This window comes from Venturia canescens, chromosome 7, assembly GCF_019457755.1.
Source record: "Venturia canescens isolate UGA chromosome 7, ASM1945775v1, whole genome shotgun sequence".
Classification (NCBI taxonomy): Eukaryota; Metazoa; Arthropoda; class Insecta; order Hymenoptera; family Ichneumonidae; genus Venturia; species Venturia canescens.
Window position 1 is genome coordinate 2,932,579 of NC_057427.1, and position 26,176 is coordinate 2,958,754.

Genomic DNA, 26,176 nt, shown 5'->3' on the forward strand with positions numbered 1-26,176 from the left:
CGTGCTTAATAAAATTCAATTGTAACGAGGATTGCTTTTTCTTTTAGCACAAGTTTTCGGATCATCTCTAAAGCTCTAATTTGATTCACAATTTTTTAGTATTTTCCGTGGCTCAATCATTTTCAACTCGCCAAAGATCACATTTTTCAAAAGGAATGACAGTAATTCAATTATTCAACCGCAACTATTTTGCCGAAAGCTATAGTTCTTAAAAAATTAAAAAAAAGAACCAAAGGATCGACGATCAAATCGTTTGAAAGCTCACAGTTCGAATAAAAAATTTCAAAGCGTGTAAATTAGTTTACATTTTTCCCAGGAGTTGGCAGCACCATACACGCCTGTTTTACCGGCCAAAACTTGACGCTACGCGTAGCGTCATCAACCGGTGCTCGCGTGAACTTTGTACCAAAGGCTATTTTTCCGTGTAGGAATTTAGTTACGTTTTTTCCTAGTGTCAATTTGTCACGTTGTCGAGCCTGCGACAGTGTGTAACGTCATGTATATGTTTTTTTCACAAAGTGCCAACGAGATAAACATTATTAATATATTTTGCGCTAAACAACTCTCGTTAAAAATCTCCGCTGGTTCGGTGTCGTGAGCTGATTATTGGAAAGATAACTCTCGTGTGTGCGAAGAAGAATTTTCGCGTTTGACAAGGACTGTCGACGTGTAAAATGGCGTGGTTCGGTGATGGGCTATCGAGTCTGTCGAATTTGAAGGGACAAATTACGAGTTTTACGAAAGAAGTGCTTTCGGAGGGTATCGTTGAGGAAACAGGTAGAATTTTTTTCTTTCTGCTTCAGAAATTTCGAATTATCTTGTCATTTCCTATGCGACTAATGTGACTGTGCAACTCTCGAGTGTTTTCGTCCTCTCTCCAGTTTACAATTGTGTCAAAATATTGCTCTGCATTACCATCCGAGGTTAAACCAAAATCTTCGTATTTTCCATGACAATGCGTATAATGTCACGTGAAATAAGAGCGGGAATTATCGGTGTACGCAGTTGCTCATTCGATCCTGAAATCGTCAGAAATAATACACTTTTATTACTATTTACACACAATGAATCTCCCACAAATACCATATTGCAAACATTTCTGTGTATTTTAGATCAACGATCGAGGCAACTAAACGAAGCGAACGAGAGATGCGTCCAGTTACAAGAAATCCTCAATTCCAAAGATGCAGAGGTACGTTGACAGCAAGAACAGTATTTCGATGAAGTCATTTTTCAAATCGGATCAAAATGCGAATAAAATGGGCTATTCGTTTTCAAGAAAAGCGACGAAAAGTTGTGGAATCCACTGGTCAAAAACGTGGCTGTGTCCCAATCCCAATCGACAAACTTGTGATTGTTGACGCGCAGTACCACGAGTAGTACCCAAACGGCGTGTAAATTGGTCGAAAAAAATGATTTATAAAATACTGGAAAACCGATCGGATCCTTTCGGTTGTTCGACTGAACGGGAATAAACATTTTTTCTTCGACCGTCTAACTCGTAATTCGACGAGACCATGGTCGAGTCTCAAGGACCAGGAATCAATAATTCGGCTGAGGAAGCAGGAATGACGAAATTTGTGAAACTTCACGATCGCTGTTCTATGAAACTATACGATCGCGATGACAATTTTTGTTCCAAGTGATAAAAGACTCCCCTCGCTACGAGGCATATGGGTCGATAAGTGAGGAGTTTGATAAAAATTCTCATCGGGGGTTGAACGATTAAAAACGTTGCGGCAGATGTTCGGTTTCCCTATTAATCTTTACCAAGTGTAAATCAAACACGATTTTATCGCTTCTGATGCGTTGATCCACGGTCGAGGTTTCTTTCAACCCCTCGTTTGTCTTCCACCCCATTTTTATTCCGTCACTTCGTCGTTAACGCGACTCTCTCAACGATGGAGAGAGGGCTTCAAAAAATTTATTTGAAATACAGCAAAATTAATGATAGCGTCACCTGTGCGCATGCAACTCAATACACCCTGCACTCAAAGCTTCGATCTTCATTTTATTCTCGACTCGTCCATCTCCCTAAAAAACGATCGTCAAAAAAACCGAGTAAATCCAACGAATCTTCGTTCGACCAAACTTCAATTCTCATTCAATATTTCCACTAAAACACTTTGTTATCGCGTCATTTCGAGCTCGGTACCACCGTGCTCTTCGAAACCTTCCGAATATTCATTCATCAAAACGTGCCTCTCTACGGTGTCCCTCCGCCGCGACGTTCTTTTGCCACATTCGTGTAAAGACGAAAATAAATGAGAAATGAGGGGAGGGCCGTACAACAGCTCCGCTGTTTTTTTCGTCTCCGCTCGCGAGGAGTCCTCGTCTCTCATAAATAGTAGAATTATTGTACCTCTGTGAGAGAGCCACGAGAGAGAAAGAAGGCCACGGATAATATGGAGAAAGAGAGAGAGCGAGAGGGCAATAAAATGGAAGTCGGAGGCAAAGAGAAGGAAAAATGCTCGCAGGAGGGAAGGACGGGGGAACAGCAGAAGCGAAGAGAGCAAAGAGAGCATGGGCCTTCGAGAGGGGATAAGAAAGAAAGACTCGAGCACGGGGGACGGGTTAAGGGGGGAGGAGAGAGAAAAAAAGTAAGAGAACGTTATCGCAGTACAAACCTAGCTCGGGGATAAGGAAAGCAAACAGAGACGAGGATCGTGGATGATTCCCCTTTGCCCGCAGCGCAAGACCCACCGGACTTCCTCCTGATTAGGCTCACCAATATTTATGCCCAGCGTTATTCCTCGCCCGAGCGATATCGAGACGCTCGATTCTCGCGTTGCCTACTGGAAGCGAATTTTACCTGGGGAACGCTCGCTTTGTTTTATCCCTCCCCTTCTTTCGCGTTTCTATCATAAAAATGTATTTTTTTGGAACTTGTGTTCTCGGAATGGGGTTTCGCTCTGTTGCGATTTTTCGATGTTTTCTCGACGAATCGTTAAAAATGTAGAATACGTCGGGGCGACCTTCCCGGTCGCGTCGCGACGAACACGAGCGAACGGAGAGTAACAGCGCGAAGTCTTCGTCCTCCGTTCTCTCGACGAATCGGAAAATTCGCAAGAAACGTCCGAGGGGAATCGGAGAACCGGGCTCTTGCAGTTTCTCTTTTGACTAAAACGCGTTGGTAGCTTAGAAATATAATTTCCCATGGAATGTTCAACCGCGACGGGGCCAGGAGCTCGGGAAACGAAGCGGCGCGGGCGAATAAACGAATTTGCACGAATCGATGCTCCCAGAGTGAGCGAATAGCTTCTACCCACGCCGAAATATTATAACCGTAATTGAGTTGCATTTCGTAATTGAGCCAAATCTTTCAGCGCTCACGTTCTTCCGCCGCCCGCTTTAAGGGGGCCGTCTCGTGCCCCACCCTCCCTGGCTCGCTGTTACAAAGACGCTTTTGTTTTTCCAGATTACGTTGCTGAGGAGACAGAATTCCGAGCTTCAAAAAGCCGTTGTCGAATTGAACGCGAGGCCTCGAGAATCGGTGAGTTGCTATTGCTTTTCTCTTCTCCGTTTCTCCACTCCTTTCCTTCCCCACTTTTCAGCGTTTTCATTTATTTTTTTATCGACTGTAAAAATACACTTTTTCGGGATTGAACTTCGGCACAAAGTGTCCCACGGGCTCTGACAATATCGCTGACACATCACCATTCATCGTTCGAGTCGTCTCGCACGCTCTTCTGTTACTTTTGACTCGACAAACATATTCGCTCGATGAATAAAACATGCTTTTGACCCCTTTACGTCGAATGACCGCGAGCACGCTTTCTCTCTCTCGCTCCCTTCATCCCGACACAGCGCCGACGTCGGTTTCGAGGGAGCTTTTCGTATCGTTAAATTTGTCGCAACCGCAATTACTTCAAATCGATATTATTTCTCATTGTTCGATCGAACGATTTTACTCAGCCAGGAAAATGTAGTTTTGGCGAAGCATCGAGGAAAAATGCTTCCGCAAACGTTTTCGGTGCGCACTCGAGTCAACATAACTCGGGGAAAAATTTTTTTAATGGATTTTATTTACCGCTGCACTTTCGTTAGAGTTTATTCGAATACAAATGATTCGATGAATAATTCACGACGCTTTCGAAATGCTCTCGTTATCCCCATTGTAAATTTCCAATGTCGAAGATGGAAAATCCCGTGAATTATGGGGTAAAATAGCAGCCACGTGCATGCTCATGCAAATTGACATTTTTTCCATCCTTATTCTTTTTTTACTCGAAGAGAAACGATCGAACAGGAGAATTTCCGGAGATCGGAAGATAAGTTTGAGGCCGCCACGGGTCTCGCTTTGTCCCCCCAACTGTATACATTTTCATGCGTATCTTGGCCCAACAAAGGATCGGTCTTTAAGAATTTCTCTTTTTTATTCCTTCGCGCGTTTCCCCGCTCTCTCGTTCGACTTTTTCTCTCTATCCTCGCACCGAGGAATGAACCTGCGGAGATAAGCGCGACCGTTTCGATTCGTCATAGATGTGCCCACGGAGTCTGAGGCTCTCGAATTGCGAACGTCGTAAAAAAAGCTCGACCGCACCAGGCCGGAAGAGGAAACTTGAAGGAACCGTTGTTTTCATAAAACCGGCGAAAAACCGAGGCCCCCTACGCGCCTGTCCGCGTGACCGAGAACTGTTTTAGAGCCGCGAATTTACCACTGCGCCGAGGATTATCTTTTCGAAAAGTGCAAAAGACGAAACCTACTTTAAGGTGGTTCCTCCACGAGACAGTTAAGGAGTTTCGGTACAAAAGTCAAAATATTAAGAAATTGATCAAATTTGGTGATAATGTTCTTCAACATCAAGTGCGAAAACACAAATTTTTTCAAAATTTTCTTCTACTTAGTTATCGAGTAATTACGCATTAAAGCAGATTTCTTATGCCCGGAAACGCTATGCTTATACACGTAAACTTTAGTGATCAATTACTCGATAACTGTGTAGAAGAAAAATCTTAAAAAAATTGTATTGTCAAATTTGGCACTAAAGAATATCTTCACCAAATTTTATAAAATTCTAAACTTTTTGAAATTTTTTATGTTTTTAGCATGGTTTAGCATGGCAACGTTGTATCGCCTGTACCGAAACTCCTTAAATTAGGAAATTATTTAAATTTGGCACCTCTATAAAATTTTAACAAGTTTCACCATCCCGAACCCGAGATACATGTAATTGAAGTTGACTCAATTAACACGTAACATATGAACCATGCATAGGCAAACAGCACATTGTTAATTCTACCACTAGTACTAAAATTAGGAAGTTTATAAAAAACGAGGAGGAGCTGGAGCAGGATATCACAGATATTGTGAAAAAAAATCAAGGTGATTGACCATCTAGTTTGACAGACATAGTCTCGAGAAGACGATGCTGAAGTTTCCAACGTTGGAGTCCAACGAAATGAACGAAAAAAACGTTTTTAATTCACCAATTGTTTATTTCACGAATCGTTGGTGCAGCTTGAAAAACTACGAATCGCAAATTTGGCAGGGAACAAAATAGGAGAATTACTGGAATTATTGGAGAGTTTTTTTCGATCATTTCGTTGGACTCCAACGTTGGAAACTTCAGCGTCATTCGAGAAGTACGAAGGTTTAGGCTGCGTACGATATATTTTGCAAGCGAACAAGCGAATGTCGTCTGTATAGGCAATCTTTTCTGTGCGTTGAAACGCAACCCGGATAGTTCCGTCAAAAAATTTACTCACGATCTCAGATCAAAAATACTTTTAGAATAAATTTTACGAAAGCAAATGATATTTGTACTATATCTATTGGCACCGAGTACATTTATAGGGTCTTTACAAAGTTATTGATTACGATCCGAACGAATTATCAACCCATTTAATATGCAGACGGTACATAACTTTTGGTTGGGGCTGTCGCAGAGGATCAACCTTAAAATCACAATTTTATTATTTTCATACAATTTAAGGAGTTTCGGTACAAAAGTCTAAATATTAAGAAATTTATCAAATTTGGTGATAATGTTCTTCAACATCAAGTGCTAAAACACAAATTTTTTCAAAATTTTCTCCTACTTAGTTATCGAGTAATTACGCATTAAAGCAGATTTCTTATGCCCGGAAACGCTATGCTTATACGCGTAAACTTTAGTGATCAATTACTCGATAACTGCGTGTAGAAGAAAAATCTTAAAAAATTTGTACTGTCAAATTTGGCACTAAAGAATATGTTCACGAAATTTTATAAAATTCTGAACTTTTTGAAATTTTTTATGCTTTTAGCGTGGTTTAGCATGGCAACGTTGTATCGCCTGTACCGAAACTCCTTAAGTGAGCTTGCTGTCCAAAGTAATGTCGCAAGGGAGGAGGCAAATGAATAAATGAACGACAAAAACGTTCACCGGGATAAAAATAATCGTTTTGTAGTAAAACCCGAGATAAAAAACGGGGCGAAGCGAACGAACGACAAAATATGAGCAAAAGGTCGAACCGACGTCGCGCGTTTGAACGCGGCGCTGCCAATCCGCTTGTCCTGAATTATTTTCCGTCAAATATTTATTAATATTTCGGCTGATTTTTAACGGGAAGGTTCGAAAACTAAAATACGTATTCTTCAACATCCACGAAATACGGGGGTCGTTTTTTTTGCGAAATCTTGGACATCAGAAGCGAAAGAATTCAATAATAACCTTTCATGCGTGTACGACTTTCGTGTGGCGGAGCGACAAGTGCCAGAAAAGTCGATATTCAATAATTAATTTGATCCTAAACTGACTAGCGTGACTCGCGTCCCAATTCATTTTTGCTTACAAAAAATATCGTCCCGTAATCTTGGATAGCGAATGCTCGTCGATCTACCTTAAATGAGGTGTCATGCTTGCGAAGTTTCACAGCGAAATTCGAAGCACTTCCGACGTGGCATGGCGCAGGGACACGACGCTCAGAGTACGCTGAACACCCCGTTTTTAGAGTGGCCTGAGCACACGGGTCTTGGGAATTTCGCGCATTCGGAGTTCGACTTTGATTGGGCGTGAAAATAATTGAAAATCTTATCTTTCCGTTTTCAAAGGAAGGCGACATTGTTTTCAGAGGCTTCTCTCTCACCCCGTTTTCCAATATATTTACTCGATTTTCTATTTTATTCCCAAAATCCGTTGTTCTAAGAAAAATTGATGATAAAATAACTCCATTTTTCGATAAAATCGCCAAATAATTATCCCACAATTATGAAACTCCTGAAAAGTAATTTATCGAAAAATCGTCTCATGAAATGTAGATTTTCTCAAGAGATTCGAGTGAAAAGGTAAACATTTTCGTAACGTTTTGTTTCCTGGAACGACCAACTTTCTCATACGCCCCAACTGACTAATTTCATTCCCCAAAAAACCATGGAACGAAATTAAATAACGTTACAAAGCTGAAGTTTGCAACGTTGGAGTCCAACGAAATTCACGAAAATAACATTTGTAATTCACCCATTTTTTATTTCACTCACCGTTATAGCGTAGAATGAAAAACTACGAATTCCAAATTAAGCAGCTAACAGAATTGAAAGATTACTGGAACTGTTGAAGAGTTTTTTTTTCACATCATTTCGATCGACTTCAACGTTGCAAACTTCAATGTCATATAACGTTGAGATTCTATGAAGAAATTCGAATGTTCAGTCTCGGGTAAATAAAAGTCAGTAAAACATCGCGACAGCTGTTGTTTTCGCGGGGTTGTTATTTCGCCGTGTCCCCCGCGAGATGCTCTCTCCCATGCTCTCGTTTCGCCCCGTTTCCGTTGGTGAGAGTGAGCGCCGATAAAACTCTTGGCAGGATCGTAAGAGCGATATATCTCGTAGCCAACGCGACGTTCGTATCTCGGAGAGGTAAACTTTCGGGGGTAGTTTAACGTAAAAATAGCTCGCGTGCAAGGGGGATGATTGTCACTATGACGACCCATCAGGCTCTGGCTATATATCGAGGCCTCAATTCCCCAATTAACCACTAGTCACGGGGTCCTCGATCTTGGTGCTTTGCGAGAAGCATTGAATTCTGTGTCATTTGTGAGGAACGTTCATCGGACCTGGCTCGCCGTTTCAAGGTACGAAAACCCGCAGCTCGTTGCTTGTTACCCGGAAGTTGGAGTATTTCACAAAATTTCCGAACTTTCGTGGCAAAAATCGTATCGAATGAAACGCCATTGAATTTTTCACGTCGACGGAAAAAGCAATTTTTCTGCGAATTTTCCAAGCGGAATTATCGGCCCGTCAAATTGTTTGCTCCGCAGCGTCTCCGTTGACCCAGAATCGCGATAAAAAACCTGTCGGTTAAGTGCCGCGTTAAGGAGAGCGTGTTGTCGTTGATGAGAGCGAAAGTACATTTTCGTGTAGGAAAATTGGCGAGGCATTTGTGCGCCGACCTTATCGTGGATAATTTCAATAATAACTCGCAAAACGTAACTTTTCCCATTGCTACTGTTGAGCTCGTATATTTGAAGAAGAAAAAAGTCTGGACTCTCACCCTGCACTCCTTTCCACCCTCGAGTGTCGCCGCGACGCACGAACCGACCGGGTTAAACGCGCTTCTACTTTTTCCTCTTATTTTCCCCTTTTTTCGCTCACCTGCGCCCGCAGACCGAGAAACCATGAGGGCCGATAAAAATGTTGCGCACTCTCGTCGAATGACTCGTAGTCGAGGCAGCCGAGAGAAAAATTGGAGACGAGTCGACCAAATATATACATAGAATAACGAGAAAAATAGTGAAATACATCACTGCGTACAGGAAAAAAAAAAAAAAACGAAACGTCAGCTACCCCCATTACATTATTCATGAGCAATGTCGCGTCGAAAACTCTTCATCCTCCGGTCTAGACGAACGTTTTATAAACTATGATTCAATACGATCGTAGTATTTCAATCTTCTCTCCCTTTTGTTTTTCTCTCCGTTACGACTAAAGCGTTAATTCGAGACCTTTGTTTTTCATGCTGTTCATTTGTGACGCGCCATCGTGGCTATAAATTTCAATCATATTGCTGTGAAAGCACACTCGTCTTACGAAAAATTAATGTGACAAAAATAATAACTTTTTGTAATTCTCGAGAGGAATTTATTTTTTGTACACGCCACAAAACTCTTGGGAATTGTTTCTTCTCGGGGAGAATTTCTTCCCTCTTCGGAGTTTCGTTTGTCTTTTTTCTTTGCCCCCCCCCCCCCCCCCCCCTCCTGCCGCGCCCGCGGAGACGAATTCAAGATATCGCTTCGTACCGCGAGGACTCTCGGAAGTGGTCGAGTTCGTCAGACTCGGTAAAACTATATTTTCCACGTATTTACAGTTTAGTCAGCGTTCACGTTCGTGTGTACGTATAGCGGCGTTTCTCGGCCTCGTAATAATCAAAAAGAAACCACGTGCCCAGGCCCCGCACCTCTGGAACGAAACACACGGACACCGTAGAAAAATTATTCCGGCGAGCAGAGCGAGCGCAGGGCCCGAAGAACTCGTGGCTCAACGCTACAACGCTCAGTCTCAGTCGCGTTTCGACGAGCGCACCGTTCGCACCGTTTTTTCGCGCGGGTCGTCCGAATCACTTTTTTCGTTTTGAATAATTTTGTATGATTTTGTGAATCCATGCTTTCGTAGTTGATTGATTTTTCCGTAACGATATATTTCAACAAACATTTTCGTCTCGTACCAGTTTCGCCATTTTGCATACCGATTTGAACAAAAAGCAGGAAAAACGTGCCAGGACGGTTGACGGTCGTGCCCGTAAACGTAAGCATTCAATGGACAAATTATTCATACTTTTTATTTACTGCACTCGATTCCAACTTTATTTTTCCGGGGTTTAAGTTTTTCATCATTTCGTTTTTCTTCGATCTTAAGCACTCAAGTTTTTTTTTTCTTTCCAACGCAAATGCCGTTGTTTCACGAAAGCGTACGTAGATCGATCGATAGATATGAAAAATGTGATTAAAGAATAATTAAAAAATACTTAAGTACTGTTCAATTTCTCGACGCAAATGTCCACGTCCGGTAATCCCGATAATCTTCGATCTTATCGCATCCTGACTTCGACACAAAGAGCTCGTATCGATTAGTTCGTTTCCTGCTTGTGTGTATATCAATTTCAATACGGGTGAGATCGATCGGCTCGATACACGTTGCAATTCGATTAAGAAACGTTTGTATCATCCGTTCGTGCGATGTGTTTGTGTTTGAAGAGCGAGCGAGAGAGAGAGAGAGAGAGAGAGAGGAAAGCAAAGAAACCAATGGCATGTAATGACTTGCGAATAGTGCAACTCGCGAGCGTCGCGCGTCGTCGTTATTTTATAATCCGTAAGCAAGTTTCTTTTTGTTCCAATACATAGGACGTCTCGAGCACCGGGATATCATATATTTTTCACTGATTTACGATTTTCAAAAGTTCGGAATGTAGCCTCAAAATAAAATGACAGGATGAAAAAACTCGAAAAAAATCACCATTCGGTAATACCGGAACTTTGTATCGTGAAAGTGAAGAAAGGCACAAAACATTGTAACTGTTTCTTCGAAGCCTCGGCAGGTGAGTTTTCCGACACCCCGTACATGGGCAGCGAAGTCAGCGTATGTATTTGACACGACGGAACGTTTTTTGTGCGCTCTTATCGTTCTGCATTGGTCGTCAAAGCCGCGGGGGAACACAGAGGGGAAAAAAGAATTGGAAAACTTGAGTTTCACAGCGCGCAGACGATAAGGGCTTTGCTCGGCCGGCGTACGGGCATGAGAAGGGACGAAAGGGCGTAACTCGAGGGACTCGAGGCGATCTGTGACGCCATCTTGTTTCCGAGATATTCGTATCGTCGAGTCACTTTCCAAAGGGCGCAATTCACCGTGTTTAGTATGTCGCGGAGACGCCTTTTTACGCTCTATCTTTTTACATTCGAAACTTATCCTTATCGCGGTAGTTGTGAGCCCCCACAGTTGTGAGAAGCCGATTCCAATACTTCGTACGACCGGCGCGACGAATCGCTTTCCATGTATTTTCGTGCTCGGAACAAGTTTTCATTGTTTTCGAAATAAAAAATTCTCTACGAACTACCAAAAATCTTACATTTTTCCACTGAATTGCTTTTCAATTCCTTTTCAATAGTCAAACATTTTTTTTACGAAATTCAACGTTTTTTTTTTTTTTTTGTCAAATTCTCTACAAACGGCCATGAGAATATCGAACGTACGCGTGGCCGAGTCGATGCCAATTTTTCAAATCGACCCCGTCGATTGACATTTTACAACAACTTTGCCACTTTTCGTCAAAAACGTACCTGGATTTTCTGCTTTGTCGCTGCCCGTCACTCATCACGATGAGGTAATTAAACCGATCCTTGGACTCCGACCCGAAGTCGACGAGGGGATCGCGTTCATGAAACAGCGAGCCTCGGGCCCTCCCGCCAAAGTATATTATTCAATGTCGAGAACTGTAACGCCTTGGATCATCATTTGAGCCGATTACCGATAAACTGAGCGTAAAAAACTAGTGAAAAATCACACGATTTTGCTGATTTTCATTGCGTTTTCGTTCGCATCGTTCGATCAACGCTCGAGTCCGGATTAATCAGATTTTAAAAAAACTTGGATTCCCCGCGTCGTCGATTTCATGTTTTCTTTGTCATATTTCATTTCGATTTTATCAAATAATCGTATCGCGCTGACTCAGGCTTCTGCGTAACGTGGTAAGCGATACGTGCCGGCTCGACGTGCAAACCCTTAATCAGCATACGACGACCGCGTATTACTAATATTTCTTCGTCTCCGAGAGAGGCGCGTAGGCTTGAAAAAGAAGTAAGAAAAAATCGAAATCTTCGAGCATTCGTTTCCTTCGGTGTCCTCCGAACCGATCATAACCGAGGAAAATAACTTTTCAGTTAATTTATCAAAAACATACGAAATCCCGAATGTTTTCGGAAACTCCACTGCATTTTGTGAAGTTTAAATATTCCTCGATCGAAATATTTTTTTCCCAATCGCTCGCACACCCCCTTCTGCGTGAATTCTTTCAATAAATAGTACAACGTCATACCTCCCCATACACTTTTTAATGACGAATAAAAGTTGAAAATGAAAAAAAAAAAAAAACATTGCAAAAGAGGTGAAAAAATATTGGAAAAAATCGCTTTCACAGAGTTTTTGTCGCCTCGAAAAACTTGAAATTTTTGGCCCCTCCCTCTCGTGCGCGTATTCCGATGCAAAATCGTCTCCTCTCGTTCTTCATTTACGGTCGTATCTCTCAGCAGCACCTTGTGCATTATTTCGCGATCTCCTGCCAGAGTTTGCTTTAGCAGCTGCTAGCAGCGTAGTTACGTAATTCATAACCATAGACCGATTGCAAGCGACATTCGCTCGAGGATGACTGGCACTGCGCATCAATTCTCTTTTGGAACGGGCTTCGACTCTCCGTCCAACGACGTCGGGGAGTCGAAAAAGTGAAAAATTCCGAAACCTGAAACAAATGTTCAGTGGGTTTTGAGGCTCTTTGGAGTCTGAGCTGTCAAAGTGGTTTGGAAAATAATCATCCGAGCCGGGACGACGTTCGAAGATCGCCAATTTTCGTTAGAGCGAAAAACAGCTTTTTTTACTCGCGATTATCGGCGATCTTCAAATTCCCGGCCATTGTGATTTGGACGGATAAAAAGAGCAATCGAAGAGCGCTAAGCGACTTTTCTCAACGTCGCGATCGCTTTGTACGCGATAAAATATGTCCGCCGTTCAGTTCATAACGCATCATTCGTTTCACGACTGTTACGCGACACAAGCGCGTATTTCTCTCGTACGACAATTTTTTCCAACGCGCACAAACACGCGCTGACACAAGAAGGTGACACACTTTTATTCAGTCGCCAACGTTTTTTCACCGTCGCAACTGCCTAGACGTGCTTTTTTTATATTTCAACCTATTTTTTAAACAATTATCTTGCGACGGCGAAAAAAGTTGACGGAATCGCTGCCGGCACGGTACGTGCGGTTTCTCGGGTCGATAACATTCGCAGGAGTCAGAAATATGGCAGGAAAACTGGCACGATTTTTCGTAACCCTCCAATTTCCAAAGAATTTACATTTTCTCACGTTCTTTCCCATCGAATCAAAGTCGCGAAAAAAACGTCGAAAAATGTCCAGGCCCGGTGCACGAATCCTGGGGAACAGAGGCTTTTTTCCTCGATTTATAAAAAGTCTGGAATCGACGAGTTTCAAGAGGCGAGAGAGAGAGAGAGAGAGAGACAGAACGATATTTGTCGACCTCGCGATCGCCAGGAGGATTTCTATGCTTATTTGCCGAGTTACGAGACACGCAATATTACGTCCATATACATATTCTATTTTCATAGTATTATCCGCGCGTGCGTAAAGTCCCCGATGGGTGCGCAACCTGAAAAAGCTTGATATTTGTGCAGAAATACCTGCGGAGAAGGTATAAAAATGCAGGCGTTTCAATACTGCAAGTTTCTCTCTCTCTCTCCTTAATAGCGATTGTCCTTCGATTACGTTGCCGTAAGAGTTGCGTGTGCGTTATATTGACACGTGTGATTGACGAGGTCAGCAGTCCTCCTGAACCATCCCGGTGCACTTTTCCACGCAGCAGCAGCACCAGCAGCAGGAGGATTAAAAAAACGCAATGTGCAATGCATTTCGAAAGCTGCATCCCAGATAGATATTTTGCGCTAGAATTACAGCAATAACACGGCACGAAATTGAATTTTGAAACACAAATATGGTATCTTTTGCCGCCGCATAAAGCTTTATTATGACGGCACGGTATTGCGTTTAATACCGTAAAAAGAATCACAATACGCCGACACGACGTGCCAATTCGTAATAGCAACAGAACGACAACAGAACAGCACGCTGTGCCGTTGTATTAACCGAATAAGCGTGGGTAATGTAACAGCAACGAAACGGCAATAGAACAGCACGTTGTGCTGCTGTATTGCCAGCAAAAGAACAGCACATCGTGCTGCTGTATTGCCAGCAACAGAACGGCAAAAATAATTTTAACAAATTGAAAAAAAGCGGCCGTTCCGAGGGAGACTCGATCCCGGGACCTTCGGAGTCCTAGTCTGATGCGCTATCCACTACGCTACTAGATGTCTTATAGTTTAGAAACAACAAAACTTCTATATAAATCTTGGTTCACAATTTACATATAAATTTTGTTAGTATGTAAGTACAATATGCTGATAACGGAGTACATACGGCACTAGATTCGAACTCCGAAACTCCCGGGGTCGAATCTCGCTCAGAGCGAACGATTATTTTTTTTCGATTTATCTACATTATTTTGGCTGGCAATCCAGCAGCAGGCAGTGGTATCGCCAGTGTGAAGGCGATACGAATAGAATACCAAAAATAATTTGAATAAATCGAAAAAAGCTATTCCTCCGTGATTTATATAAGAGTTTCGATGTTATTAAAATATAAGACGTTTAGTAACGTAGTGGATAGCGCATCAGACTAGGACTCCGAAGGTCCCGGGATCGAGTCTCCCTCGGAACGGCCGCTTTTTTTCAATTTGTTAAAATTATTTTTGCCGTTCTGTTGCTGGCAATACAGCAGCACGATGTGCTGTTCTTTTGCTGGCAATACAGCAGCACAATGTGCTGTTCTGTTGCTGGCAATACAGCAGCACGATGTGCTGTTCTATTGCTGTTCTGTTGCTGTTACATTACTCACACTATTCGGCAATGCAACAGCACGGCCTGCTGTTCTGTTGCCGTTCTGTTGTTGTAACGCATGCACGCGTATTGCCGACATCTTGTTAATATTATTTTTCACAATTGTGCTGCCAAATTTACCAACGTGCCGTTAGTTTGCAGCTCAACTCGGAAGCAAAATATGCAATATTTACGTCATGCTATTCCGAATCGTAACGTCGTGTTGCTGTAGTTATTCTGTTTCTAATTTTTTCACAGCACGTTTGTCTATCTGGGATAGACTTATTTTCCGGGCAGCGTTATCGCTCCTTGGACATCGGCGTCGCGGCTCGCCTTTTTTCGCTTTTCCTGACGTATCTTTCGCCTGTTTCTCGGCCTCTCGATCCCCGCCGGCGGTCACTTGCTTTTTTCTGCACTTTCGATTGTCCTTATCAGCAGCTTCGCTTCGACTCGCTCTGCTGGCCGCAGGTGAGCGTTCGGCAGCTAGTTTTTCACGCTCTCTTTTTTCCCCTTCTGTTTTAAAAGCTTTTTCCCGCAGGAATCTAACGTTCGATCGGTTCGCGAGAACGTCCTTTTATTCTCGATCGGTCGTCCTCGCGAGTCCTCGGAAGAAGACAAAAATAGCGATTCCCTATGCAAGCGTGTCCATTTCTCGTTCCGTTACCACAGTCGGCTTCGTTTTTTTTCTTCAGTTTTAGGCGTAACTCGAATTCCAGGAAAACACAAAATTCTTCCGCTCTTATTCTTCTTCAACGTTTTTTTTATCTTCGTGGAAGAAAAGCAGGGACGAAGGCTCGACGCGTCGTCGCAACCGCGCGCGAGTACTCGACGTTAGTCACATTCGACGCCGTTCGGTTCTGTCGGAAATAGAATTTATCGAGATCCGCGTCGTTCGCTCGATCGAAAGAGCGACCAGGCATCGGTGTGACGAACTTTTAAGGAAAATCGAATCCACCCTCCGCCCCAGGCAGGGGTAAAAAACTTGAAAGTTCTCCTCGAATCTCTCGTACTCGGGAGACGAAAATGTCGGCATTCGCAACTGGCAATATTTGCTCGAGGAACAATGCTCGAGACTCGGAACAGTGTTTTTTTGTTTTTTTTTTGTTTTTTTTTGTTTTTTTTTTAGCTGTGCACACACACGTACGTGCGAATGTTATATCAGGCGCACTATTATCGAGTGCGAGGAGCGCTCGCGAAGCATTCGCTACGGTTGTCCCTCTCCGTCGTATTCGTCGAATCGCGCAGGAGCCACGTACGTTATTTCGAAGAAACGCGGAGCGCTCCGCGAATGCTGCTTTTTCGATGGAAATGCGAGGCTGAGCCGAAGGGCGAAGACGAATCGACGGAAGCGCGTAATTCGACGAGCCTGGATCGACGTTTTCACCGAATTTTTTCGCTTTCAGTGGCTCACACTTTCAGTGGCGATTATAATACGAAACTCGATAAGCGGCGGAGACTCGGCAGTGCCGTCGTTCATTTACCTATCGACTTGCAGAAGTCGCTTTTCATATCTGGGTGATAAACGAGGACGAAGCACGTATATGCAAAGCCAGCAGCGCATTGTCGCACCTCCGCACATTCGTATATACGTTTGTTTGCGTGTACGTCCGAGCGGCGACTTCCTTTCCCACGTTCGCTATCGGTCCTCGCGCACGTTACCGGCAGCTCGGGTTAGCTCTCGGCGCGGGCTCATCGCTCGGGATCCCCCGTCGACGGGTCTGCGACGCGAGTCCCCGATATCGCGTACCAGGAACCGCTTCCCCAGCGCCACTTGTCGTCATCTCCTCTCCTACTTGACTCCCAACCTCGAAGGATCGAAAAAAACGATAGTAAAACAGAGGAAACTTACGCGGGAGGTGATAACGTTCGAAAAATAACGTCTCAGGATTATTTACGAACCAGTTTTCTTTAACAATTTTTATTCTAAATGTTATTGTAAAAAGAACATTGAATACGGGTTCTACTTTTTTCCCAATTTTTCCATTTTCACTCATTCGAATTAATGTTTATTCAGTTTTCCATCAATTCTCACCACTACTGGTCGCTGCTCCTCCGACTCCTTTTCCCTTTGGAGCCCGCGGACGTAACATTTTCAATATTTTTCCTGCTCCAAGAGACCGCCGAGGGGAAAAAACTTTTCTTACGTATCCTTTGTCATTCGTTTCGGACTCGGAGAAGAAAGCCATGCAAGTCAAATGAACCATTATTCCTTGACCTGACCCAACGTTTAAGTTCCTTTTATATTCATTAGCATTGGCCAGCCGAGCTCTGCCTTGGTCGCGCAACCATATTTAAATTTATCTCATATGTCCTTCCCCCCTTTTTTTGCATAACATCGCATTATGACGATCGAGAGCTCGGACGATCGTCAATATATACGAGTTGTTATATCTTCCCATTACTTCGTGATGCAACCGATACTGCTTGTTGTCGTCCTTTTCAACATTTTTTTATCCGTTTTTCATCACGAATCGTTTCTATATCCCTCGAAAATAATGAGGAAAAGCAAACAGCGACGATGTTGACCCTCGATGACCCGCTAACTTTTGTCTTCAGGCCGAAAAGTCCCTTCTTTTTTGTGCTCGAATATAAAATTAGAAAAGCTGTGGTGTCATTTGAATAACCTGATTTCGAAAATATTTGAATTTTAGACGAATCCTCGATAAAACGCGATTTTAAAACGCCTCCTTTTCAAATATTTGAATCACAGAACGGAGATAAAGAAAACCTGATTTTCAATTAACTGGTTGTGTTAAATATTCACATTTTCGTATTGACCCGAGGAGCGTTTTAATTGATCGTTAAAACTATTTCAAAACGATGGTAACGAAGATAAACGTTGACTTGATTTTTCAAGTAATTATAATAAGACTGGTCTTTAAAACTGATTTTTTTTTTTTTTTTTTAATGAATCTGATTCTTTTTTGTTTTCTATAGAATGACGCAAACAGTCTCGACGACGAGGGTGGGGGAGGATTTTTCTGGGATCCACCGCCAGCAAAAAATCGGGATGCTGCAAAAAATTCTGACGGAAAGGATCTTATTCGAGAACAATTGTCTCAGGCCACCCTAAGAATTCGCCAATTGGAGGATGAACTCAAATTCCTAAGAGCTCATTCAGCTGAACGAATCGACGAAACGAACGACAGCCGTCGCAAGGATGAGCTCTTGAGAGCCAAACAGGATATGGTCAATCGTATCGTTCGCATCGGTGAAAAGGTTCATTACAATGAATACAAAAATGTTTTCACTGAAATCGAATTTTTTCGAGGAAGAAAAATGAACAATTTTGCATCTCTTCGCGTCTCAACTTCAATGAGATTTTCCACAATTCCTTCTATTTTATTATTTTCCACGATCTTATGAAGATTTATATTTTTCAACATGACACATATTTTTCGATTATTTTTCTATTGTTGAAAAACACCAAAAGCAGCTGTGAAGTAATAAAAACGAATGTAGACATGTATTTGTGTGTGTGTGTGTGTATGTGCGTGTTGTCGATATGACCACTGACCTAGTTTTGAAGCAGCGATAAGATCAGTTAATGACACATGGTTAGTCGTAGGTAACGTGAGAACCCATAAATGCGTAGATCACTCAAGAAAGTCTATTATTTCTACGAGAGTCGTTAAGTAGATTGCTCGAAAAGTTCAATAATCAGTCGTATTTCTTACATTGTAATTTTCGTATAAATTAGCGACATTAGCGACCGGTTAAAGAAAAAAAACGATAAAAATGTACGAATCGTGTTCCAGTTGTTATTGCATTGCGACGATTTATTTTTATTCGGATATTTCTCCGTCGGAAAGTGTTTATTGAAAAAATTTTTTGGTTTTTTCAGGTTCACGACGGAGAGAAAAATGTCAAAAAATCGGTACTCGACGAAGCTGCTCTCGTCAACGATTTTCGAAATGCTATTTCGAAACTGGACTCTCACCAGCAATCCTACATAATAAGAAATGCTCTGCGAGCTTTGGACTGTCATAGCGAGGACGAACAAAACGAAAAATCGGATCGTCCTCGTCTCGAAAGCATTTCGCTCGTCTCTCACGCCGAGGACACTGATATTTATAATGGAATTACCGAGAACGGTAAATCCGAGACTGAGAAACACGATGAAATCGAATGTTTGAAGTCCAAGGTCGATGAATTGAAACAGGAAAATGAATTTTTGACTACCAGCCTCGACGAACTCGACAAGGAACACGCGCAATCCTTAGGTGTGTATAAATCGAACTCCATGATGATAACAATTTTCTACTTTCTATAAAAAAATCGTTGGTCCAAAAATGATTTCGCAGAAAATTTGTTTAACATTGTCATTTTCCGATTTCTCAATAACTTTGAAGAAAATTCACTGAAACTCAATTTCCAATCTAGATGCTGTACTTCTCATAAAGGATCAACTCGTCAAAAAACACGAGTCATTGCAAAAAGCCTACGAACAGCTGTACGTTGAGTGTAATCAGGCCCAGACGAAGTTGCAGCTCCTCGAGAATGCAGCAGAAACAAATAACAACAGTATACCAAAGAATGCGCCGGTAAAAGAGGCGATAAAAGTTGAGAGCGATGATAAAAACGTGCAAACCGAGAAAATTAATACCGAGGAAAAAGATGTGCAAACCCGGTCAGTCACGTCCGAGACAGTTGTGCAAACTACGGAAATCGAGAGCCAGGAAAAAAATTGTCAAACAGAAATTAGCGAAGAAATCGAAACGACGAACGAGGTTTCTGCGAACCTCGTTGATTTGACTGAGAAGGTTAATGAAATTCTGAAAAATTCTCATATCAAAGTGGAAGAGGATGAAAGCTTTTTTGAGTGTTTGGCTAAAGAGTACGTCGAGGCGAACTGGAAGAAAGAAATGCTTGAGAGAAAATTGACAGATGTTACTCGAGAGCTGAATCAAACCGCCGAAATAAAAGAGTCGTTGCAGATAGAGTGTTACGATATGCAAACGAACATCGAGTCGCTTCTACTTCAAATCGAACATTTAAAGTCGAATTTACCTTCAATACCGGAAGCGAGTGAAGAAAGAGTCGCATCACTTGAAACGGAGACAGAATCGATGAGCGAAGAAATAAAACGCTTACAAGCAGAGCACGAGGCGCTGAAAATAAAAAATTACGAACTGATCACGTCCATCAGTATTCTCGAAGGTTCCCTCAGAAATCAGGAGAATCTCGAGGCCGAAGTTAAAAACACGAAACAACAATTGGATCTTGCGAAACAGCAGCTCGACGGTGCATCAAAAAACGTCGAAAATAATGCTAACATCATGCAAGATCTTAGTCGTCGTTTACACTCGTCTTTGGAGGAAAATAACGAGCTTCGGAGGAAAATTGACGGCCTAGAAATTGCCTCGAAAAATTTGAAAGATGAGAACACGAGAAACTCTCTAGCACAAGAAGAAATAATTGTGGCGTTGAAAGATGAAATTGAAAATCTAAGAAAAGAACTCAACGAGTCGGAAGTGACGATCGTTAAGCTCGAAAAGGATCTACATTCCATGAACGAGGGTAAAAAAGAATTGGAGAAAGAGATCGAAACGCTTTACAGCGAAAAGGAACACTTGGAAACCGAAATTTCAATTCTGCGTGAAAATTCATCTGAGAAGGAAACAGGCGAACTTTTACAGAATCTTAGAGATCAACTGGATTCAGCGAATCGTGAAAAAAGCGATCTGGAGTATGATTTGATGAATATGCGAAAAGAACTCGACCGATATCTCGAGGAACGGTTCTTGATGGAAGAACGAATTGAACAACTGAATCTTGAACATGATAAGCTTGTGAAGGAGAACAACGAACTGGTGGAACAGTTGAGCTGCAGTGAAAAAGAATCCTCAGAACGAATCGAGCTCCTCCAAACGGAAATAAATCTCTCGAATCAAGAATGTACTTCACTGAAGAATGAATTTACGTCAATGGAAAAAGAAATTGTCAGCTACAAAAATGAACTTTCCGATTGTAAAGAAAAATATTCCAAGTTGGAGCTTGACTTAGCTACGACGAGATCGAATCTCGAGGCTCTGGGATCGAGCAACGAGGAATTAAAAAATCGAGCTCAAAAACTCACCAATCTCCAGGAAGAACTCGACGATTTAAAATCTTTCAAAGAAAAATGCTCACTCGCGGAAGATAAATGTAGCAGATTGGAAATCGAATTGAGGAATTTACGAGGAGTCGAGGAAGAATTGAAATTACTGAGAAATACGTGTACAAGTCTGGAGGAAAATTCCAAAGAAATGGAGATTTCAAAAACCAAATTAGTCGAGATGGAAAAAAGATGTTGCGAATTGGAAGCGTCGCTGTCCGGCAGTGAGTCAGAACGGGTAAATTATCAACAATCAAACGAGAAAAAATCGCAAATAATTTCGGATTTAAAAGAAAAGATCGAGAAGCTCGAATCCGCAGGGGAGAAAGCAAACGAAAATGCGGAAATGGCGAAGGAAACGATCGAGAGTTTGTCACAATTGATTCGTGAAAAAGACGAAGAAATTGAGAGGTTGAAAACGACGGTGGCGAACGAGGCTGAAAATAAGAATCATGAAAATGCCATGGCATTGTTGAAAGCCGAACGCGACGACATTATACGGCTCGTGCAAGAAAAACACAACACGAGTCTTCAATATTACGCGGAAATTCAACGACTGGCTCAAGTGTTGAACGAGCAAACAACGAATCTTCAACGAGTGATTGCCGAACGGGATGAAATAGCGGCCAAATTAACGGAAAAGGAAGCTGAGATTCTTTGGTCACAAAACGAACTAAAAGTTGTACGTCAACGTCTCAGGAGTCTCGAGGAGTCGCAGAACAGTGAAGAAACTTGTAACGTCGTCGAGCACTCGCGACAAATTTCCCAATCGACGATCCTTCATGAAAAATGCAACGCCCTCGAAGCCGCACTTATTCAAGAACAGTCAAACAATCGTATTATGCAAAATCAACTTACAGAGAGCCAATCGAGGGAAGCGAACACGAGCAAAGAACTCGAAAGGTTGAGAACCCATCTCGTCGAGATGGAAGCAAGTTACACTGAGGAAGCTCTCATTTCTGAAGAAAACAGGAAACAATTGGAAGCGAAACTTCTCCAAGTTGAGGAGAAAGCTCAGAACAGCTCGACGGTTTACACTTCCGCGAGTATCAGAGCGAATCAACAGGTTGAAACGCTTCAACAACAAATGGCTTTGATCGTTCAACAGAGGGACGAAATTCAAGCGAAACTATCCGCTGCCGAAGACAAAGTTCTTTCCCACACTGCATCTCTTACAAACTTACAAATCGTCCTGGAACAATTCCAACGCGGTTAGTATTCAAAATTGAACATTTTTCTTCAATTTCAAACAGCTAAATACGTTGATATATACTGATTCGAACATAATGGTTTTACTTTGTAGATAAAGAAAGTGATATTCGTGCAGCAACTGAAAGACTTCAACAGCAGCTCAACACATCCTACAAAGAACAGGAGGATCTTCGAAATGAAATAGTCAATCTAAGGGTAGGTTTTTTTGAACCAAAATTTGTGTATTTTTTCACCTCTGATTAACCATTATTCCTCCAAATTTTTGAAGTTTTCGTTCACAATTTCATGGTATTACAAACTCAAATTTACAATTGAAATGTATTTCCAATTCCAATCGCTAAAACATGAATTCAACGTCACAGACTCAACTCGTGGAAGCCAAGGAATGTCTGCAAGCAGCGTCTCGTTTGAGCGATCAGCTCGAAAAGAAAAGCGAAAGAATCGAAGAGCTCAATCAAGAAGGTAAATTAATCGTCGTGCACTTGAATGTGAAATTTTTATCGTTTTTATCGCACATCGCACTCTCACTTTTGTTTTTACTATTAGCACGTAAAATTCAATGTTTAAATATATACTTAGGATGTGGAGCATGGTATGGAGTATCGCGTATCGAAAATCTCACTGAATGTTTGTACACGAGAATCTTCTCACAATCACCAAAAAAAAAAACAAACAAACAAACAAAACAATCAAATTTTCGTCAGCTTCACCGTTCTATCACGAACATCACTGCACAAATGATCGAATATCATCAGTCTATATAATTCAAGTACCATTAATACGAGTGTGAAGCGTGTGTGACTAATCCACAAAAGAAAAATATAAAATTGGCTAAAAAAAGTTTTGAACGCACATACAACCCGGCGACGTAGTCAAATATCAGCTGGTAATTCTGGGATATCGTTAAGCAGACCCAGGATTCTGGCTGGTATCGGGCTACGAGCTGGTTTCGTCGCCTTTCTCACATTCAAGCAAAAAACACACATCTCAGCGTTCTCACACATTACCATCTCGCTGGTGCTGGCCTTTTTTCCCTTCTGTTAATCTAATGGGTTATTCACGATATTTGTGAAAAACAATGTGTGGCACAAAAGTATTTTTATGAGTGAAACAATATGAGGAGAAAACCATTTTTTAAAATCACGTTACTGAAATCTTGCAATTTTGTCTTAACGATTTTAATCGAATAACTGTCATCGAGTAGCATGTTCCATGGTAAAAAGCTTGTACTAACCACAATTTTGTTTCATCGATTTTTTAATCTTTGCCTTCTTTTTATTAATTTTATTATTTTTTGAATTAATCCATTTTTTATTTCTTAAAGAGCTCTCGAACGTTGCCGAAGCATTTTGAAATGCAAAACATAATGAAAACAGAGAATGAATTTTTCCGTATGGACGTTTATACTTATGGTGTTTGGTAGCGCGAGAGTGCGTAATCTCATGTGGTAACTGTGAGCGGATTTGATTTTAATTGTTCATATTACCGCGTGGGATTTCCCACCCGCTACCACTGTCCTACAAATATTCAGATTTACATGTTGTTTCGAGTGAATAAACAAGAGGATCAAAAGAAATGCTACATCCTCGGAAATGAAGTTTACTGTGAAAATTAAAGTCAGCCAAAACTCCATGGACTTTTAATAAAATTCATGAATTTCACGAGTCAATCCGATCGAGTAGAAAAAAGCATTAATCAATTCCCTCGAAAAATGTCGAAGAACAAGCCGAATTTATGGTGAATGAAAAAATTAGAAAAAAAATCTTTGGTCCCCGAGCATTGAGAAGTAAGAGCGATTTTTCAACACCACTGCAGTGTGTTCCTGACTCACGAATTTTGCGTTCAAATGACCAGCGACGATTATTCGAGACCGTTCAATTTCTTTGTAGCTTTTTTTTAGCACATCGCCCGACTTGGCATGAAAAATTTCTCCCAGTTCCCTCGAATGGCATGAAATAAAGGAGCGAAAGTAATGAAAAGATAAATAAATAATCGTGAGATGTATTAGCGAGAACGAAAGTTGATTTAGTTATAGAGAGAATGCAGCATGAAATACTTGAGGCACGGGTGTGAGTATTACATCAGGTACTGGTGGAGATCTTGACGGCCAGTACTTGTGTTATACTTGCGCTCATGTCTTTGCGAGACGCCAGCCTGCTGCTCGAAAACCAGAATAATATGTATATTTACGCAAATGCATAAACACACACGTGCGAATACATATGCACGCTCGTACGAAGCCAAATATTAAGCATCACGTGCACACGATGCATCGATGTTGCGACTCGATTTTTTATATTTTTATTCCGATTTTTTAGTCTAATTTTTTTTAACTGTTGGTAGTAATTAAAAAACAAAAATCATGATTTTTCATTGAAACGCAGTTGTGACGAGACATCAATAATTGTTGCAAATACATGACACTCTTTAGACCGAATTGTCTTTGAAATTGCAGTCACGAAACTCACCGAGCTCGTTGATACTGCAGATCAGAGAATCCAAGAGGCGAGAAGCAGCGAGGAGGGAAAAGTTGACAAGTGAGAGTTTTTTTTTTTTTTCGAGATGTCGAAACTCATCGGTTTTTGAAAGTTTCTAGCATTTGTTTTCGTTTTTATCACATTTATTTTATTGCTCCTTATTTTTCAGAAACCTCGTGAAAAATCTGCTGCTGGGATTCCTATCCGCTTCCACGGTCGACAAATCCTCAGTGCTCAGAGTCTTCGCAACTGTTCTCGAGTTCGACGAATCGGAGAGAGAAAAAATCGGCCTCAACCATCCAACTGCCAACAGTGGATGGTTCTCTGGTTTATTAGGCAGCACGGGATCCCCGGCTACTAAGGTTCGTCGACACTCAGTAACGTCATTGGAAATATATTTTTATCCACTCGCCCAAAAACCAAGTGAAATATAAAATTCAAAAAATAAGTTTCTTCTAACAAGTTCAAAATAAAAACAAAAATTATTTCACGAAATTGTGATTTTTCAGGATCAAGAAGCTTCTCTGTCGGCCGCATTCGTGAGATTTTTGGAGAGTGAATCGAAACCGAAACCACAAGTGCCAGCTTTGACGATATCGAATTCGGTAAGAAATTGGAACAGACACAGTTCTGCGTACTTATCAAAATTGCTCGTATTTATACGCGAAGAGGTAAAATACGATGAACGATATTGATTAATATTTCCTCTCTGAATTTCAGTCCTTGAAACGTCCGGGTCACAGTCGTCAACATTCATCTTCGTCAACACAATCGGGTCTTCTGCTATCCAGTATTACACTTCCGTCCTTCCCGGACTTTGTGCCGTCAAGAAATACAGGCTCAATACTAAAGGAAGTCTTGAAGGACAGCTGATACTAAATTCTGGCCGCATTTTAGTACGGCGAATAACCGATTTGGAAAAAGAAATATATATACGTCTATATATATTTTTTACGGTGTAAATAGGGTGTATGGTTGAACGATTTGAAACGAATTCCGCATTATTTCCAGTAAACAATTGTAGCCTTGACTGCCGGTCTCCTAAAAAAAATCTCGTTCGTTCAAATTTTTATTCGCTCACTAACGAAATGAACGATCGTAGAGGTGCGATATTTGGCTGAAAGGCGTAGAAATATATTTCGTCGCTACTTTTTTCTTAGTTTCGCTTCCATTACCTTTGAAATAAACACTCACGCGAGGTAAACGTTGCTGGAATTTACAAGATTAGGCATCATGTAATGACGATATATTTTTAAGAGTTTGTACATGTCGAACCGTAGAATAAAACGTTATTCGAAGAATTTTTTTTACTCATGTTTCCGTATTCCTTTGAAGCAAACTTTATAACCACCTTTTAAAAAAGAAACAAAGACACAAAACTCCATGTTCTTGATTCGTGCAATCATTTGTTGAAAACGCGAATAAAAGATATGAAATATTGAAGACAACAAATAATGTTCATCCTCATCAGTTTCTGTACACACTTTACTTTGGAGGAGACAATCACAACTTTTGAAATGTCGAATTTTTAAAACCAAGATCAATTCTTATATCCAGGGGAGCAGAGAAATAAACTTGGAACTGCATTTCTCATAATTATTAGATACAAAACATTCGTTCTGTGGGATGTAAATTCTTTGCCAAATGAAGACTTACGATTAACCAAAATTATTACCAATTTTATGAACATGGATACAAATATCACCAAGAACGGTAAATTTTTTAGCATTTGATTGGTTTTCAAAATCTATCTCTT

General features: G+C 41.4%; 1 protein-coding gene across 2 annotated transcripts; it reads left to right on the forward strand.

The window, feature by feature from the left end:
- The first annotated feature begins 482 nt into the window (after positions 1-482).
- On the forward strand, positions 483-25,721 carry LOC122413216 (thyroid receptor-interacting protein 11-like). 2 transcript variants are annotated; one of them, XM_043423406.1, is made up of 12 exons: positions 483-777; positions 1,113-1,192; positions 3,419-3,493; positions 17,572-17,853; positions 18,479-18,857; positions 19,018-21,942; positions 22,035-22,138; positions 22,306-22,405; positions 24,399-24,480; positions 24,590-24,782; positions 24,930-25,025; positions 25,141-25,721. In XM_043423406.1, exons 1-12 carry the CDS (start codon positions 675-677, stop codon positions 25,291-25,293), a joined length of 4,572 nt encoding a protein of 1,523 aa, XP_043279341.1. In that variant the 5' UTR covers positions 483-674; the 3' UTR covers positions 25,294-25,721. The 2 variants fall into 2 exon arrangements, with proteins under 2 accessions (XP_043279341.1, XP_043279342.1); XM_043423407.1 differs by lacking the exons at positions 483-777; positions 1,113-1,192; positions 3,419-3,493 and adding an exon at positions 9,456-9,724.
- The last annotated feature ends 455 nt before the right edge of the window (positions 25,722-26,176 follow it).